The sequence below is a fragment of the Tachypleus tridentatus genome, chromosome 5 (assembly GCF_004210375.1).
Source record: "Tachypleus tridentatus isolate NWPU-2018 chromosome 5, ASM421037v1, whole genome shotgun sequence".
Classification (NCBI taxonomy): Eukaryota; Metazoa; Arthropoda; class Merostomata; order Xiphosura; family Limulidae; genus Tachypleus; species Tachypleus tridentatus.
Genome location: NC_134829.1, coordinates 7,235,671 through 7,257,232, shown reverse-complemented (window position 1 = coordinate 7,257,232; position 21,562 = coordinate 7,235,671). Strand labels below are relative to the sequence as shown.

Below are 21,562 nucleotides of genomic sequence, written 5' to 3'. Positions count from 1 at the left end.
TAACACAAACAGTTATATGTAAACAAACAACAATATAGCCACAAGTAGAGCTATATGTAAAGATATGTAAATAAACAACAATATAACCACAAGTACAGTTATATGTAAACAAACAACAATATAGCCACAAGTAGAGCAAAATTTAAATAAACAGCAATATAACATCAAGTAGAGTTATATGTAAACAAACAACAATATAGCCACAAAGTTATATGTAAAGAAATGTAAATAAACAACAATATAACCACAAGTAGATGTTATATGTTATATGTAAATAAACAACAATATAACCACAAGTACAGTTATATGTAAACAAACAACAATATAGCCACAAAGTAGAGCTATATGTAAATAAACAACAATATAACACACAAGTAGAGTTATATGTAAACAAACAACAATATAGCCACAAGTAGAGCGATATGTAAAGATATGTAAATAAACAACAATATAACCACAAGTACAGTTATATGTAAACAAACAACAATATAGCCACAAGTAGAGCGTTATATGTAAAGATATGTAAATAAACAACAATATAACCACAAGTACAGTTATATGTAAACAAACAACAATATAGCCACAAGTAGAGCGATATGTAAAGATATGTAAATAAACAACAATATAACCACAAGTACAGTTATATGTAAACAAACAACAATATAGCCACAAGTAGAGCTATATGTAAAGAAACAACAATAAACAACAATATAGTTATATGTAAAGTACAATATAGCCACACAAGTAGAGTTATATGTAAACAAACAACAATATAGCCACAAGTAGAGCGAAATGTGTATATGTAAACAACAATATAACCACAAGTACAGTTATATGTAAACAAACAACAATATAGCCACGAGTAGAGTTATATGCAAAGATATGTAAATAAACAACAATATAACCACAAGTACAGTTATATGTAAACAAACAACAATATAGCCACAGAGTAGACAAGATATGTAAATAAACAACAATATAACCACAAGTACAGTTATATGTAAACAAACAACAATATAGCCACAAACAACAAATGTAAAGATATAAAATAAAAAACAACAATATAACCACAAGTACAGTTATATGTAAACAAACAACAATATAGCCACAAGTAGAGCAAAATTTAAATAAACAACAATATAACATAAATAAACAAGTACAAGTTATATGTAAACAAACAACAATATAGCCACAAGTAGAGCAAAATGTAAATAAACAACAATATAACATCAAGTAGAGTTATATGTAAAGATATCTAAATAAACAACAATATAACCACAAGAAAAGTTATATGTAAACAAACAACAATATAGCCACAAGAAGAATGATATGTAAAGATATCTAAATAAACATCAATATAACCACAAGTACAATTATATGTAAACAAACAACAATATACGCCACAAGTAGAGCGAAATTTAAATAAACAGCAATATAACATCAAGTAGAGTTATATGTAATCAAACAACAATATAGCCACAAGTAGAGCTATATGTAAAGATATGTAAATAAACAAATATATAACCACAAGTACAGTTATATGTAAACAATAAAACAATATAGCCACAAGTAGAGCGAAATGTAAATAAACAACAATATAACCACAAGTACATTTATATATAAACAAACAACAACATAGGCAAAAGTAAAGTAAATGTAAATAAACAACAATATAACCACAAGTACAGTTACATGTAAACAAACAACAATATAGCCACAAGTAAAGTGATATGGAAATGTAAATAAACAACAATATAACCACAAGTACAGTTATATGTAAACAAACAACAATATAGCCACAAGTAGAGCTATATGTAAAGAAATGTAAATAAACAACAATATAACCACAAGTAGAGTTATATGTAAACAAACAACAATATAGCCACAAAGTAGAGTTATATGTAAAATATGTAAATAAACAACAATATAACCACAAGTAAAGTTATATGTAAACAAACAACAATATAACCACAAGTAGAGTTATATGTAAACAAACAACAATATAGCCACAAGTAGAGAGATATGTAAATAAATAAACAATATAACCACAAGTAGAGTTATATGTAAACAAACAACAATATAGCCACAAGTAGAGCTATATGTAAATATAAAAACAACAATATAACCACAAGTAGAGTTATATGTAAACAAACAACAATATAACCACAAGTAGAGCTATATGTAAATAAACAACAATATAACATCAAATAGAGTTATATGTAAATAAACAACAATATAGCCACAAGTAGAGCTATATGTAAAGATATGTAAATAAACAACAATATAACCACAAGTACAGTTATATGTAAACAAACAACAATATAAGTAAACAAAACAACACAAGTAGAGTTATATGTAAACAAACAACAATATAGCCACAAGTAGAGTTATATGTAAATAAACAACAATATAACACAAGTAGAGTATATGTAAAGATATGTAAATAAACAACAATATAACCACAAGTAAAGTTATATGTAAACAAACAACAATATAGCCACAAGTAGAGCTATATGTAAATAAACAACAATATAACCACAAGTAGAGTTATATGTAAACAAACAACAATATAGCCACAAGTAGTTATATGTAAAGATATCTAAATAAACAACAATATAACCACAAGTAAAGTTATATGTAAACAAACAACAATATAACCACAAGTAGAGTTATATGTAAACAAACAACAATATAGCCACAAATAGAGCTATATATGTAAATAAACAACAATATAACATCAAGTAGAGTTATATGTAAACAAACAACAATATAGCCACAAGAACGATATGTAAAGATATGTAAATAAACAACAATATAACCACAAGTACAGTTATATGTAAACAAACAACAATATAGCCACAAGTAGTTATATGTAAACAAACAACAATATAACCACAAGTATGTAAACAAACAACAATATAGCCACAATAGAGCGAAATGTAAATAAACAACAATATAACCACAAGTACAGTTATATGTAAACAAACAACAATATAGCCACAAGTAGAGTTATATGTAAAGATATGTAAATAAACAACAATATAACCACAAGTACAGTTATATGTAAACAAACAACAATATAACCACAAGTAGAGTTATATGTAAAATAAACAACAATATAACCACAAGTACAGTTATATGTAAACAAACAACAATATAGCCACAAGTTATATGTAAACAAACAACAATATAGCCACAAGTACGATATGTAGAAATGTAAATAAACAACAATATAACCACAAGTACAGTTATATGTAAACAAACAACAATATATATGTAAATAAACAACAATATAACCACAAGTACAGTTATATGTAAACAAACAACAATATAGCCACAAGTAGAGCAAATATGTAAAATATAAATAAACAACAATATAACCACAAGTACAGTTATATGTAAACAAACAACAATATAGCCACAAGTAGAGTTAAATGTATATGTAAATAAACAACAATATAACCACAAGTACAGTTATATGTAAACAAACAACAATATAGCCACAAGTAGAGCTATATGTAAAATAATAAACAACAATATAACCACAAGTACAGTTATATGTAAACAAACAACAATATAGCCACAAGTAGAGCTATATGTAAAGATATGTAAACAACAATATAACCACAAGTACAGTTATATGTAAACAAACAACAATATAGCCACAAGTAGAGCGATATGTAAAGATATGTAAATAAACAACAATATAACCACAAGTACAGTTATATGTAAACAAACAACAATATAAAGTAAAGATATGTAAATAAACAACAATATAAACAACAATATAACCAACAAGTACAAGTAGTTATATGTAAACAAACAACAATATAACCACAAGTAAGTTATATGTAAACAAACAACAATATAGCCACAAGTAGAGATATGTAAATAAACAACAATATAACCACAAGTACAGTTATATGTAAACAAACAACAATATAGCCACAACAAGAGCTATATGTAAAGATATGTAAATAAACAACAATATAACCACAAGTACAGTTATATGTAAACAAACAACAATATAGCCACAAGTAGAGCGAAATTTAAATAAACAGCAATATAACATCAAGTAGAGTTATATGTAAACAAACAACAATATAGCCACAAGTAGAGCTATATGTAAAGATATGTAAATAAACAAATATATAACCACAAGTACAGTTATATGTAAACAAACAACAATATAGCCACAAGTAGAGCTATATGTAAAGATATGTAAATAAACAACAATATAACCACAAGTACATTTATATATAAACAAACAACAATATAGCCACAAGTAGAGTAAAATGTAAATAAACAACAATATAACCACAAGTACAGTTATATGTAAACAAACAACAATATAGCCACAAGTAGAGTTATATGTAAGATATGTAAATAAACAACAATATAACCACAAGTACAGTTATATGTAAACAAACAACAATATAGCCACAAGTAGAGTTATAGATATAAAATAAACAACAATATAACCACAAGTAAAGTTATATGTAAATAAACAACAATATAACCACAAGTAAGTTAATATATATACAAACAACAATATACCCACAAATAGAGCTATGTGTAAATAAACAACAATATAACAGCAAGTAAAGTTATATGTAAACAAACAACAATATAACCACAAGTATAGTTATATATAAACAAACAACAATATAGCCACAAATAGAGCTATATGTGAATAAACAGCAATATAACATCAAGTAGAGTTATATGTAAACAAACAACAATATAGCCACAGTAGAACGATATGTAAAGATATGTAAATAAACAACAATATAACCACAAGTACAGTTATATGTAAATAAACAACGATATAACCACAAGTACAGTTATATGTAAACAAACAACAATATAGCCACAAGTAGAGCGAAATGTAAATAAACAGCAATATAACATCAAGTAGAGTTATATGTAAACAAACAACAATATAGCCACAAGTAGAGTTAAACAAACAACAATATAGCCACAAAAGATATATAAATAAACAACAATATAACCACAAGTACAGTTATATGTAAACAAACAACAATATAGCCACAAGTAGAGTTATATGCAAAGATATGTAAATAAACAACAATATAACCACAAGTACAGTTATATGTAAACAAACAACAATATAGCCACAAGTAGAGCGAAATGTAAAGATATGTAAATAAACAACAAATATAACCACAAGTGGAGTTATATGTAAACAAACAACAATATAGCCACAAGTAGAGCGAAATTTAAATAAACAGCAATATAACATCAAGTAGAGTTATATGTAAACAAACAACAATATAGCCACAAGTAGAGCTATATGTAAAGATATGTAAATAAACAAATATATAACCACAAGTACAGTTATATGTAAACAAAGAACAATATAGCCACAAGTAGAGCGAAATGTAAATAAACAACAATATAACCACAAGTACATTTATATATAAACAAACAACAACATAGGCAAAAGTAAAGTAAAATGTAAATAAACAACAATATAACCACAAGTACAGTTACATGTAAACAAACAACAATATAGCCACAAGTAAAGTTATGTGTAGAGATATGTAAATAAACAACAATATAACCACAAGTACAGTTATATGTAAACAAACAACAATATGGCCACAAGTAGAGTGAAATGTAAATAAACAACAATATAACCACAAGTAAAGTTATATGTAAACAAACAACAATATAGCCACAAGTAGAGCTATATGTAAATAAACAACAATATAACATCAAGTATAGTTATATGTAAACAAACAACAATATAGCCACAAGTAGAGTTATATGTAAAGATATGTAAATAAACAACAATATAACCACAAGTACAGTTATATGTAAACAAACAACAATATAGCCACAAGTAGAGTTAAGTAAACAAACAACAATATAGCACATATGTAAAGATATGTAAATAAACAACAATATAACCACAAGTACAGTTATATGTAAACAAACAACAATATAGCCACAAGTATATGTAAAGATATGTAAATAAACAACAATATAACCACAAGTACAGTTATATGTAAACAAACAACAATATAGCCACAAGTAGATATTATATGTAAAGAAATAAACAACAATATAACCACAAGTACAGTTATATGTAAACAAACAACAATATAGCCACAAGTAGAGCTATATGTATATGTAAATAAACAACAATATAACCACAAGTACAGTTATATGTAAACAAACAACAATATAGCCACAAGTAGAGCTATATGTAAAGATATGTAAATAAACAACAATATAACCACAAGTACAGTTATATGTAAACAAACAACAATATAGCCACAAGTAGAGCTATATGTTAATATGTAAATAAACAACAATATAACCACAAGTACAGTTATATGTAAACAAACAACAATATAGCCACAAGTAGAGTTATAGTTATATGTAAATAAACAACAATATAACCACAAGTAGAGTTATATGTAAAACAAACAACAATATAAACACAATATAACCACAAGTATAGTTATATGTAAATAAACAACAATATAACCACAAGTACAGTTATATGTAAACAAACAACAATATAGCCACAAGTAGAGTTATATGTAAGATATATAAATAAACAACAATATAACCACAAGTACAGTTATATGTAAACAAACAACAATATAGCCACAAGTAGAGTTATATGTAAAGATATGTAAATAAACAACAATATAACCACAAGTACAGTTATATGTAAACAAACAACAATATAACCACAAGTAGAGTTATATGTAAACAAACAACAATATACCACACAAGTAGAGTTATATGTAAATAAACAACAATATAACCACAAGTAGAGTTATATGTAAAACAAACAACAATATAACCACAAGTACAGTTATATGTAAACAAACAACAATATAGCCACAAGTAGAGTTATATGTAAAAATAAACAACAATATAACCACAAGTACAGTTATATGTAAACAAACAACAATATAGCCACAAGTAAAACGATATATATGTAAAGATATGTAAATAAACAACAATATAACCACAAGTACAGTTATATGTAAACAAACAACAATATAGCCACAAGTAGAGTTAAATGTAAATAAACAACAATATAACCACAAGTACAGTTATATGTAAACAAACAACAATATAGCCACCAGTAAGTAGAGTTATATGTAAATAAAACAACAATATAACACAAGTAGAGTTATATGTAAACAAACAACAATATATGTAAACAAACAACAATATAGCCACAAGTAGAGCTATATGTAAATAAACAACAATATAACACAAGTAGAGTTATATGTAAACAAACAACAATATAGCCACAAGTAGAACGATATGTAAAGATATGTAAATAAACAACAATATAACCACAAGTACAGTTATATGTAAACAAACAACAATATAGCCACAAGTAGAGTTATATGTAAAGAATAAACAACAATATAACCACAAGTACAGTTATATGTAAACAAACAACAATATAGCCACAAGTAGAGTTATATGTAAAGATATCAAAATAAACAACAATATAACCACAAGAAAAGTTATATGTAAACAAACAACAATATAGCCACAAGAAGAGCGATATGTAAAGATATCTAAATAAACAACAATATAACCACAAGTACAGTTATATGTAAACAAACAACAATATAGCCACAAGTAGAGTTATATGCAAAGATATGTAAATAAACAACAATATAACCACAAGTACAGTTATATGTAAACAAACAACAATATAGCCACAAGTAGAGCGAAATGTAAAGATATGTAAATAAACAACAACATAAGCACAAGTACAGTAAAATGTAAACAAACAACAATATAGCCACAAGTAGAGCGATATGTAAAATATGTAAATAAACAACAATATAACCACAAGTAGAGTTATATGTAAACAAACAACAATATAGCCACAAGTAGAGTTATATGTAAATAATATATAATAAACAACAATATAACCACAAGTACAGTTATATGTAAACAAACAACAATATAGCCACAAGTAGAGCTATATGTATATGTAAATAAACAACAATATAACCACAAGTAGAGTTATATGTAAACAAACAACAATATAGCCACAAGTAGAGTTATATGTAAAGATATCTAAATAAACAACAATATAACCACAAGAAAAGTTATATGTAAACAAACAACAATATAGCCACAAGAAGAATGATATGTAAAGATATCTAAATAAACATCAATATAACCACAAGTACAATTATATGTAAACAAACAACAATATAGCCACAAGTAGAGCTATATGTGAAGATATGTAAATAAACAACAATATAACCACAAGTACAGTTATATGTAAACAAACAACAATATAGCCACAAGTAGAGCGATAAATGTAAAGATATGTAAATAAACAACAATATAACCACAAGTACAGTTATATGTAAACAAACAACAATATAGCCACAAGTAGAGCTATATGTAAAGATATGTAAATAAACAACAATATAACCACAAGTACAGTTATATGTAAACAAACAACAATATAGCCACAAGTAGAGCGATATGTAAATAAACAACAATATAACCACAAGTACAGTTATATGTAAACAAACAACAATATAGCCACAAGTAGAGTTATATGTAAAATGTAAATAAACAACAATATAACCACAAGTACAGTTATATGTAAACAAACAACAATATAGCCACAAGTAAGAGTTATATGTAAAGATATGTAAATAAACAACAATATAACCACAAGTACAGTTATATGTAAACAAACAACAATATAGCCACAAGAAAGAGTTATATGTAAATAAACAACAATATAACCACAAGTATAGTTATATGTAAATAAACAACAATATAACACACAGTTATAAAGTTATATGTAAACAAACAACAATATAACCACAACAAGTTAGAGCTAAATGTAACAAAACAACAATATAACATCAAGTAGAGTTATATGTAAACAAACAACAATATAGCCACAGTAGAACGATATGTAAAGATATGTAAATAAACAACAATATAACCACAAGTACAGTTATATGTAAACAAACAACAATATAGCCACAAGTAGAGCAAAATGTAAAGATATGTAAATAAACAACAATATAACCACAAGTACAGTTATATGTAAACAAACAACAATATAGCCACAAGTAGAGCAAAATTTAAATAAACAACAATATAACATCAAGTAGAGTTATATGTAAACAAACAACAATATAGCCACAAGTAGAGTTATATGTAAAGATATCTAAATAAACAACAATATAACCACAAGTACAGTTATATGTAAACAAACAACAATATAGCCACAAGTAGAGCTATATGTAAAGATATGTAAATAAACAACAATATAACACACAAGTACAGTTATATGTAAACAAACAACAATATAGCCACAAGTAGAGTTATATGCAAAGATATGTAAATAAACAACAATATAACCACAAGTACAGTTATATGTAAACAAACAACAATATAGCCACAAGTAGAGCGAAATGTAAAGATATGTAAATAAACAACAATATAACCACAAGTACAGTTATATGTAAACAAACAACAATATAGCCACAAGTAGAGCTATATGTGAAGATATGTAAATAAACAATATAACCACAAGTACAGTTATATGTAAACAAACAACAATATAGCCACAAGAAGAGCGATATGTAAAGATATCTAAATAAACAACAATATAACCACAAGTACAGTTATATGTAAACAAACAACAATATAGCCACAAGTAGAGCTATATGTAAAGATATGTAAATAAACAACAATATAACCACAAGTACAGTTATATGTAAACAAACAACAATATAGCCACAAGTAGAGTAAAATGTAAATAAACAACAATATAACCACAAGTAGAGTTATATGTAAACAAACAACAAATATAGCCACAAGTACAAAAAGTGTACCAAATATGTACAAAATGTAAAAACAACAATATAACCACAAGTACAGTTATATGTAAACAAACAACAATATAGCCACAAGAAGAGCGATATGTAAAGATATGTAAATAAACAACAATATAACCACAAGTACAGTTATATGTAAACAAACAACAATATAGCCACAAGTAGAGCTATATGTAAAGATATGTAAAAAACAACAATATAACCACAAGTACAGTTATATGTAAACAAACAACAATATAGCCACAAGTAGAGCGATATGTAAATATATGTAAATAAACAACAATATAACCACAAGTACAGTTATATGTAAACAAACAACAATATAGCCACAAGTAAAGTTATGTGTAAAGATATGTAAATAAACAACAATATAACCACAAGTACAGTTATATGTAAACAAACAACAATATAGCCACAAGTAGAGTTATATGTAAAGATATCTAAATAAACAACAATATAACCACAAGTAAAGTTATATGTAAACAAACAACAATATAACCACAAGTATAGTTATATATAAACAAACAACAATATAGCCACAAATAGAGCTATATGTAAATAAACAACAATATAACCACAAGTAGAGTTATATGTAAACAAACAACAATATAGCCACAGTAGAACGATATGTAAAGATATGTAAATAAACAACAATATAACCACAAGTACAGTTATATGTAAATAAACAACTATATAAACACATGTACAGTTATTAAAGAAACAACGATATAACCACAAGTACAGTTATATGTAAACAAACAATAATATAGCCTTGAGTAGAGCGAAATTTTAATAAACAGCAATATAACATCAAGTAGAGTTATATGTAAACAAACAACAATATAGCCACAAGTAGAGTTATATATAAACAAACAACAATATAGCCACAAATAGAGCTATATGTGAATAAACAGCAATATAACTTCAAGTAGAGTTATATGTAAACAAACAACAATATAGCCACAGTAAAACGATATGTAAAGATATGTAAATAAACAACAATATAACCACAAGTACAGTTATATGTAAATAAACAACTATATAAACACATGTACAGTTATTAAAGAAACAACGATATAACCTCAAGTACAGTTATATCTAAACAAACAACAATATAGCGATAAGTAGAGTTATATCTAAAGATATCAAAATAAACAACTATATAACCACAAGAAAAGTTATATGTAAACAAACAATAATATAGCCACAAGTAGAGCTATATGTGAAGATATGTAAATAAAGAACAATATAATCACAAATACAGTTATATGTAAACAAACAACAATATAGCCACAAGTAGAGCGAAATGTAAAGATATGTAAAGAAACAACAATATAACCACAAGTACAGTTATCTGTAAACAAACAACAATATAGCCACAAGTAGAGCTATATGTAAATAAACAACAATATAACATCAAATAGTTATATGTAAAGAAACAACAATATAGCCACAAGTAGAGCTATATCTGAAGATATGTAAATAAACAATATAACCACAAGTACAGTTATATGTAAACAAAGAACAATATAGCCACAAGTAGAGCAAAATGTAAATATATGTAAATAAACAACAATATAACCACAAGTACAGTTATATGTAAACAAACAACAATATAGCCACAAGTAGAGCAAAATTTAAATAAACAGCAATATAACATCAAGTAGAGTTATATGTAAACAAACAACAATATAGCGATAAGTAGAGTTATATCTAAAGATATCTAAAAAAACAACAATATAACCACAAAAAGTTATATGTAAACAAACAACAATATAGCCACAAGAAGAGTGATATGTAAAGATATCTAAATAAACAACAATATAACAACAAGTACAGTTATCTGTAAACAAACAACAATATAGCCACAAGTAGAGCTATATGTGAAGATATGTAAATAAACAATATAACCACAACTACAGTTATATGTAAACAAACAACAATATAGCCACAAGAAGAGCGATGTGTAAAGATATCTAAATAAACAACAATATAACCACAAGTACAGTTATCTGTAAACAAACAACAATATAGCCACAAGTAGAGCTATATGTGAAGATATGTAAATAAACAATATAACCACAAGTACAGTTATATGTAAACAAACAACAATATACGCCACAAGTAGAGCGAAATGTAAATAAACAACAATATAAGCACAAGTACATTTATATATAAACAAACAACAATATAGCCACAAGTAGAGTAAAATGTAAATAAACAACAATATAACCACAAGTACAGTTATATGTAAACAAACAAAAATATAGCCACAAGTAAAGTTATGTGTAGAAATATGTAAATAAACAATAATATAACCACAAGTACAGTTATATGTAAACAAACAACAATATAGCCACAAGAAAAGTTATATGTAAACAAACAACAATATGACCACAAGTATAGTTATGTGTAAATAAACAACAATATAACAGCAAGTAAAGTTATATATAAACAAACAACAATATACCCACAAATAGAGCTATGTGTAAATAAACAGCAATATAACATCAAGTAGAGTTATATGTAAACAAACAAGAATATAGCCACAATAGAACGATATGTAAAGATATGTAAATAAACAACAATATAACCACAATTACAGTTATATGTAAACAAACAACAATATAGCTTCAAGTAGAGCGAAATTTAAATAAACGGCAATATAACATCAAGTAGAGTTATATGTAAACAAACAACAATATAGCCACAAGTAGAGCAAAATTTAAATAAACAGCAATATAACATCAAGTAGAGTTATATGTAAACAAACAACAATATAGCGATAAGTAGATTTATATGTAAAGATATCTAAATAAACAACAATATAACCACAAGTACAGTTATCTGTAAACAAACAACAATATAGCCACAAGTAGAGCTATATGTGAAGATATGTAAATAAACAATATAACCACAAGTATAGTTATATGTAAACAAACAACAATATAGCCACAAGTAGAGCGAAATGTAAAGATATGTAAATAAAGAACAATATAACCACAAGTACAGTTATATGTAAACAAACAACAATATAGCCACAAGTAGAGCGAAATGTAAAGATATGTAAAGAAACAACAATATAACCACAAGTACAGTTATCTGTAAACAAACAACAATATAGCCACAAGTAGAGCTATATCTGAAGATATGTAAATAAACAATATAACCACAAGTACAGTTATATATAAACAAAGAACAATATAGCCACAAGAAGAGCGATATGTAAAGATATCTAAATAAACAACAATATAACCACAAGTACAGTTATCTGTAAACAAACAACAATATAGCCACAAGTAGAGCTATATGTGAAGATATGTAAATAAACAATGTAACCACAAGTGCAGTTATATGTAAACAAACAACAATATACGCCACAAGTACAGCGAAATTTAGATAAACAGCAATATAACATCAAGTAGAGTTATATGTAAACAAACAAGAATATAGCCACAAGTAGAGCTATATGTAAAGATATGTAAATAAACAACAATATAACCACAAGTACAATTATATGTAAACAAAAAACAATATAGCCACAAGTAGAGCGAAATGTAAATAAACAACAATATAACCACAAGTACATTTATATATAAACAAACAACAATATAGCCACAAGTAGAGTAAAATGTAAATAAACAACAATATAACCACAAGTACAGTTATATGTAAACAAACAACAATATAGACACAAGTAATGTTAAGTGTAAAGATATGTAAATAAACAACAATATAACCACAAGTACAGTTATATGTAAACAAACAACAATATAGCCACAAGTAGAGTTATATGTAAAGATATCTAAATAAACAACAATATAACCACAAGAAAAGTTATATGTAAACAAACAACAATATAACCACAAGTATAGTTATTTATAAACAAACAACAATATACCCACAAATAGAGCTATGTGTAAATAAACAACAATATAACAGCAAGTTATATGTAAACAAACAACAATATAGCCACAAATAGAGCTATATGTGAATAAACAGCAATATAACATCAAGTAGAGTTATATGTAAACAAACAACAATATAGCCACAATAGAACGATATGTAAAGATATGTAAATAAACAACAATATAACCACAATTACAGTTATATGTAAACAAACAACAATATAGCTTCAAGTAGAGCGAAATTTAAATAAACAGCAATATAACATCAAGTAGAGTTATATGTAAACAAACAACAATATAGCCACAAGTAGAGCAAAATTTAAATAAACAGCAATATAACATCAAGTAGAGTTATATGTAAACAAACAACAATATAGCGATAAGTAGATTTATATGTAAAGATATTTAAATAAACAACAATATAACGACAAGTACAGTTATATGTAAACAAACAACAATATAGCCACAAGTAGAGCGAAATGTAAATAAACAACAATATAACATCAAGTAGAGTTATATGTAAAGATATCTAAATAAACAACTATATAACCACAAGAAAAGTTATACGTAAACAAACAACAATATAGTCACAAGAAGAGCGATATGTAAAGATATCTAAATAAACAACAATATAACCACAAGTACAGTTATCTGTAAACAAACAACAATATAGCCACAAGTAGAGCGAAATGTAAAGATATGTAAAGAAACAACAATATAACCACAAGTACAATTATATGTAAACAAACAACAATATACGCCACAAGTAGAGCGAAATTTAAATAAACAGCAATATAACATCAAGTAGAGTTATATGTAAACAAACAATAATATATAGCCCCAAGTAGAGCTATATGTAAAGATATGTAAATAAACAAATATATAACCACAAGTACAGTTATATGTAAACAAAGAACAATATAGCCACAAGTAGAGCGAAATGTAAATAAACAACAATATAACCACAAGTACATTTATATATAAACAAACAACAATATAGCCACAAGTAGAGTAAAATGTAAATAAACAACAATACAGCCACAAGTAGAGCTATATATAAATAAACAACAATATAACATCAAGTAGAGTTATATGTAAAGAAACAACAATATAGCCACAAGTAGAGTTATATGTAAAGATATCTAAATAAACAACAATATAACCACAAGAAAAGTTATATGTAAACAAACAACAATATAACCACAAGTATAGTTATCTATAAACAAACAACAATATACCCACAAGTAGAGCTATATGTGAATAAACAGCAATATAACATCAAGTAGAGTTATATGTAAAGAAACAACAATATAACCACAAGTACAGTTATATGTAAACAAACAACAATATAGCTTCAAGTAGAGCGAAATTTAAATAAACAGCAATATAACATCAAATAGAGTTATATGTAAACAAACAACAATATAGCCACGAGTAGAATTATATGTAAAGATATGTAAATAAACAACAATATAACCACAAGTACAGTTATATGTAAACAAACAACAATATAACCACAAGTAGAGCGAAATGTAAATAAACAACAATATAACCACAAGTACAGTTATATATAAACAAACAACAATATAGCCACAAGGAGAGTCATATGTAGAGATATGTAAATAAACAACAATATAAGCACAAGTACAGTTATATATAAACAAACAACAATATAACCACAAGTAGAGCTATATGGAAATAAACAGCAATATAACATCAATTTGAGTTATATGTAAACAAACAACAATATAGCCACAAGTAGAGCGAAATGTAAAGATATGTAAATAAACAACAATATAATCACAAGTACAGTTATTTGTACACAAACAACAATATAGCCACAAGTAGAGCGATATGTAAAGATATGTAAATAAACAACAATATAACCACAAGTACAGTTATATGTAAATAAACAACTATATAACCACATGTACAGTTATTAAAGAAACAACAATATAACCACAAGTACAGTTATATATAAAGAAACAACAATATAGCCACAAGTAGAGTTATATGTAAACAAACAACAATATAGCCACAAGTAGAGCGAAATGTAAATAAACAACAATATAACATCAAATAGAGTTATATGTAAACAAACAACAATATAGCCACAAGTAGAGCGAAATGAAAAGATATGTAAATAAACAACAATATAACCACAAGTACAGTTATATGTAAACAAAGAACAACATAGCCACAAGGAGAGCGAAATTGAAATAAACAGCAATATAACATCAAGTATAGTTATATGTAAACAAACAACAATATAGCGATAAGTATAGTTATATGTAAAGATATGTAAATAAACAACAATATAACCACAAGTACAGTTATATATAAACAAACAACAATATAACCACAAGTATAGTTATGTGTAAATAAACAACAATATAGCCACAAGTAGAGCGAAATGTAAATAAACAACAATATAATCACAAGTACAGTTATATATAAACAAACAACAATATAGCCACAAGTAGAGCTATATGTAAATAAACAACAATATAACATCAAGTAGAGTTATATGTAAAGAAACAACAATATGGCCACAAGTATAGCGAAATGTAAATAAACAACAATATAACCACAAGTAAAGTTATATGTAAACAAACAACAATATAGCCACAAGTAGAGCTATATGTAAATAAACAAGAATATAACATCAAGTAGAGTTATATGTAAACAAACAACAATATAGCCACAAGTAGAGCGAAATGTGAAGATATGTAAATAAACAATATAACCAGAAGTACAGTTATATGTAAACAAACAACAATATAGCCACAAGTAGAGCGAAAATTAAAGATATGTAAATAAACAACAATATAACCACAAGTACAGTTATATGTAAACAAAGAACAATATAGCCACAAGTAGAGCGAAATTGAAATAAACAGCAATATAACATCAAGTAGAGTTATATGTAAACAAACAACAATATAGCGATAAGTAGAGTTATATGCAAAGATATGTAAATAAACAACAATATAACCACAAGTACAGTTATATATAAACAAACAACAATATAGTCACAAGTAGAGCTATATGTAAATAAACAACAATATAACATGAAGTAGAGTTATATGTAAACAAACAACAATATAGCCGCAAGTAGAGCGAAATGTAAATAAACAACAATATAACATCAAATAGAGTTATGTGTAAACAAACAACAATATAGCCAGAAGTAAAGTTATATGTAAAGATATGTAAACAAACAACAATATGGCCACAAGTATAGCGAAATGTAAATAAACAACAATATAACCACAAGTAAAGTTATATGTAAACAAACAACAATATAGCCACAAGTAGAGCTATATGTAAATAAACAACAATATAACATCAAGTAGAGTTATATGTAAACAAACAACAATATAGCCACAAGTAGAGCTATATGTGAAGATATGTAAATAAACAATATAACCACAAGTACAGTTATATGTAAACAAACAATAATATAGCCACAAGTAGAGCGATATGTAAAGATATGTAAATAAACAACAATATAACCACAAGTACAGTTATATGTAAATAAACAACTATATAACCACATGTACAGTTATTAAAGAAACAACAATATAACCACAAGTACAGTTATATGTAAACAAACATCAATATAGCCACAAGTAGAGCGAAATGTAAATAAACAACAATATAACATCAAATAGAGTTATATGTAAACAAACAACAATATAGCCACAAGTAGAGCTATATGTAAAGATATGTAAATAAACAACAATATAATCACAAGTACACTTATATTTATACAAACAACAATATAGCCACATGTAATGTATAATATAGTTAGTGTTTGTAATGTACATCAGGGTTATTGTTATTTAAGTACACTAGTATAGTGTTTGTAATGTATATTAGGGTTACTGTTATTAAAGTATCCTGGTATAGTGTTTCTAATGTATAATATAGTTAGTGTTTGTAATGTACATTAGGGTTATTGTTATTAACACTTCTAAGAAAAGACGTTTCTAGTCCTGATTTCTCCAAGCCCGTTCCCCTGGCTTTGGTTTCGCTAGATAGTAGATAGGGACAGTGGGAATCTCGTTAATCCATTCATTAATGGATTTAAATGGCAATTTCATTTAAATACAAAATTATTAGCCTTATATTAATAACCTTTCAAGTTGCTCTGGGGCCTATTAGGCCCCACTTTTCGTAGGAGTGTTAAAGTACACTGGGTTAGTGTTATTAAAGTACACCAGTATAGTGTTTGCAATGTATATTAGGGTTATGTTATTAAAGTACACTGGGTTAGTGTTATTAAAGTACCCTAGTATAGTGTTTGTAATGTATATTAGGGTTAGTGTTATTAAAGTACCCTAGTATAGTGTTTGTAATGTATATTAGGGTTAGTGTTATTAAAGCTCTAGCCACGACCCGTTAAATATTTAGTTGTTTTCATGCCTTTTGCTGGAATATTTTTATTGCATTATTTACTATATTTCAGCTACACTTTCTTGTACGTATTACGTATTATGTCGGTAAATCCCAAACTATTTAAAAATCTCAGGATGATCGAACAAACAAACTAATATTCGCATAGCTTGATTTATTAAAATTACACGTAATTAACTTTATTTTGAAAACTTACACGTAAAGTAAACAAAGTAAAGTATAACAGTGTACAGAGTAGGCAGCTGTTTTGACCGTTCAATGTACGTGATGGTTTTACGAGTTGAAACATAGAAACACAAGAAAGTACAATGAAATCTATGGTAAAGAAACAAATAAATAGCTAAAAGGTGTTTATTACAGTCTATGAATCGAACCTTAACCAAAATATTGTAAAGCTAAACTAATGTAAAACTATAACCTAGCTGTATATGTATTGTAAAGCTAAACTAATGTATAACCTAGCTGTATATGTATTGTAAAGCTAAACTAATGTATAACCTAGCTGTATATGTATTGTAAAGCTACACTAATGTAAGTCTATAACCTAGCTGTATATGTATTGTAAAGCTAAACTAATGTATAACCTTGCTGTATATGTATTGTAAAACTAAACTAATGTATAACCTAGCTGTATATGTATTGTAAAACTAAACTAATGTAAAACCTAGCTGTATATGTATTGTAAAGCTAAACTAATGTAAAACCTAGCTGTATATGTATTGTAAAGCTAAATTAATGTAAAACCTAGCTGTATATGTATTGTAAAGCTAAACTAATGTAAAACCTAGCTGTATATGCAGAAGCGTTTTGACAAATGTCTGATTGGAAACTTACTACGCATGCGTATTTTCGATCTGAATAAGTCGATAAATCTTACAGCTGTTGAATTTAGTTAAAAGTTAATTTTCTTAAGAAAATTACACGCGAGTAAAGTGTTGTTTATGTGATACACTTTCCAAATGAAAAATTTAAATTATAATCCAAGTTATTTGTCACTTGGTGTTAACAAGCCTTACTTATCTTGCACCATACTGGTTCTATTAAAATTCTTGAAGAACAAAACCAAGATAAAGATAAAAGAAAGACAAACTTCTTTCTTTTAATGATAATTGTTGTGTTTGCTCGAGGAACTTTCGAGGAAAGTTCTGGACAGACAAATGCAAGAATAATTTATATATAAACGCTGGGATTCTATAATTAATGTGTCTGGAATTCCTATTTTTAGATAAGTTGCGCCGCTCTACCTTGTGAAAATGGAGGAACATGTCACGAAGTAAACAACGAATTCAGGTGTGAATGTAGTCGAGGCTGGTGTGGTGTGAAATGTGGTGACCGTAAGTAAACACTTTATTCTACTCTAGGTCTGTTTCTAACGTAATCGATGTTTCACCTCTGTATATAGAACTGGTGTCTGTTTCGTTCTAGCTCATTTCAACGTCACCACTGACACTTGTATTTGGGGCTACGATCTGGTAGTCCGAGCTATTGACACGGAGGAGGGGTGTGCCAGAAAGTGTCTCCAGAATAGCTTATGCAAGTCATGGGGATTTAGCCGTGATGATAACTACTGCTACGTCAAATCTGTAGACCACACCACCGTATCTCTGACTCCTGGCTGCTACACATTATCAAACCTTCTGTACTTCTATCCACTGAAAGGTTGTGTAAATTAATGTTATAACACTGTTGTGAGGGAACCAGCACTAAATCACCTGACGATTTAATGTAACATTCAGCTCTATTGTTGTGAGGGAACCAGCACTAAATCACCTGACGATTTAATGTAACATTCAGATCCACTGTTGTGAGGGAACCAGCACTAAATCACCTAACGATTTAATGTAGCATTCAGCTCTACTGTTGTGAGGGAACCAGCAATAAATCACCTGACTATTTAATGTAACATTCAGCTCTACTGTTGTAAGGGAACCAACACTAAATCACCTGACTATTTAATGTGACATTCAGCTCTACTGTTGTGAGGGAACCAGAACTAAATCACCTGACGATTTAATGTAACATTCAGATCTACTGTTGTGAGGGAACCAGCACTAAATCACCTGAGGATTTAATGTAACATTCAGATCTACTGTTGTGAGGGAACCAGCACTAAATCACCTGACTATTTAACGTAACATTCAGCTCTACTGTTGTGAGGGAACCAGCACTAAATCACCTGATGATTTAATGTAACATTCAGCTCTACTGTTGTGAGGGGACCAGCACTAAATCATCTGACTATTTAACGTAATATTCAGATCTACTGTTGTGAGTGAACCAGCACTAAATCACCTGACTATTTAACGTAACATTCAGCTCTACTGTTGTGAGGGAACCAGCACTAAATCACCTGACTATTTAATGTAACATTCAGCTCTACTGTTGTGAGGGAACCAACACTAAATCACCTGACGATTTAATGTAACATTCAGCTCTACTGTTGTGAGGGAACCAGCACTAAATCACCTGACGATTTAATGTAACATTCAGCTCTACTGTTGTGAGGGAACCAGCACTAAATCACCTGACAATTTAATGTAACATTTAGCTCTACTGCTGTGAGGGAACCAGCACTAAATCACCTGACAATTTAATGTAACATTCAGCTCTACTGTTGTGAGGGAACCAGCACTAAATCACCTGACGATTTAATGTAACATTTAGCTCTACTGTTGTGAGGGAACCAGCACTAAATCACCTGACTATTTAATGTAATATTCAGCTCTACTGTTGTGAAGAAACCAGCACTAAATCACCTGATTATTTAATGTAACATTCAGCTCTACTGTTGTGAGGGAACCAGCACTAAATCACCTGACTATTTAATGTAACATTCAGTTCTACTGTTGTGAGGGAACCAGCACTAAATCACCTGACTATTTAATGTAACATTCAGCTCTACTGTTGTGAGGGAACCAGCACTAAATCACCTGACTATTTAATGTAAAATGCAGCTCTACTCTTGTGAGGGAACCAGCACTAACAGATATTATTATTACATCGTTACTTGTATTAATGAACTAATTCAACATGAAATAAAAGAGTTTATGAACTATTTGTTGTGGATCAATAGATATTTAGCATGAAATGAAGCACTTTATGAACTACCCCTTGTTGTTCAATATACGTTTGACACGAACTAAATCACTTCTAGAAACCACCCCTAACTTAGCTGCAGTTAATCCCGTTAAACTAGTAGAAGTTTTCTTCAGTTAACAAAATTACATATATAAATACCCGTATGTTTACAGGATTATAAAGGAATTTTTCATTCATCTGATGTTCAACGTTTGAACATATATTTGTCCGATTATTCAAACATGATGGATTACTAGTTCTATATAAATACCA

General features: G+C 27.7%; 1 protein-coding gene across 1 annotated transcript in view; it reads left to right on the top strand.

The window, feature by feature from the left end:
* Positions 1-21,252, top strand: part of LOC143250434 (uncharacterized) — a 60,204-nt gene extending 38,952 nt beyond the window's left edge. Inside the window, exons 2-3 of the mRNA XM_076500912.1 lie at positions 19,437-19,545; positions 19,637-21,252. Of these exons, the coding sequence (XP_076357027.1) occupies positions 19,437-19,545; positions 19,637-19,884 (357 nt within the window). The 3' untranslated portion in view covers positions 19,885-21,252. The remainder of the gene's footprint in view (positions 1-19,436; positions 19,546-19,636) is intronic.
* Positions 21,253-21,562: the final 310 nt, after the last annotated feature.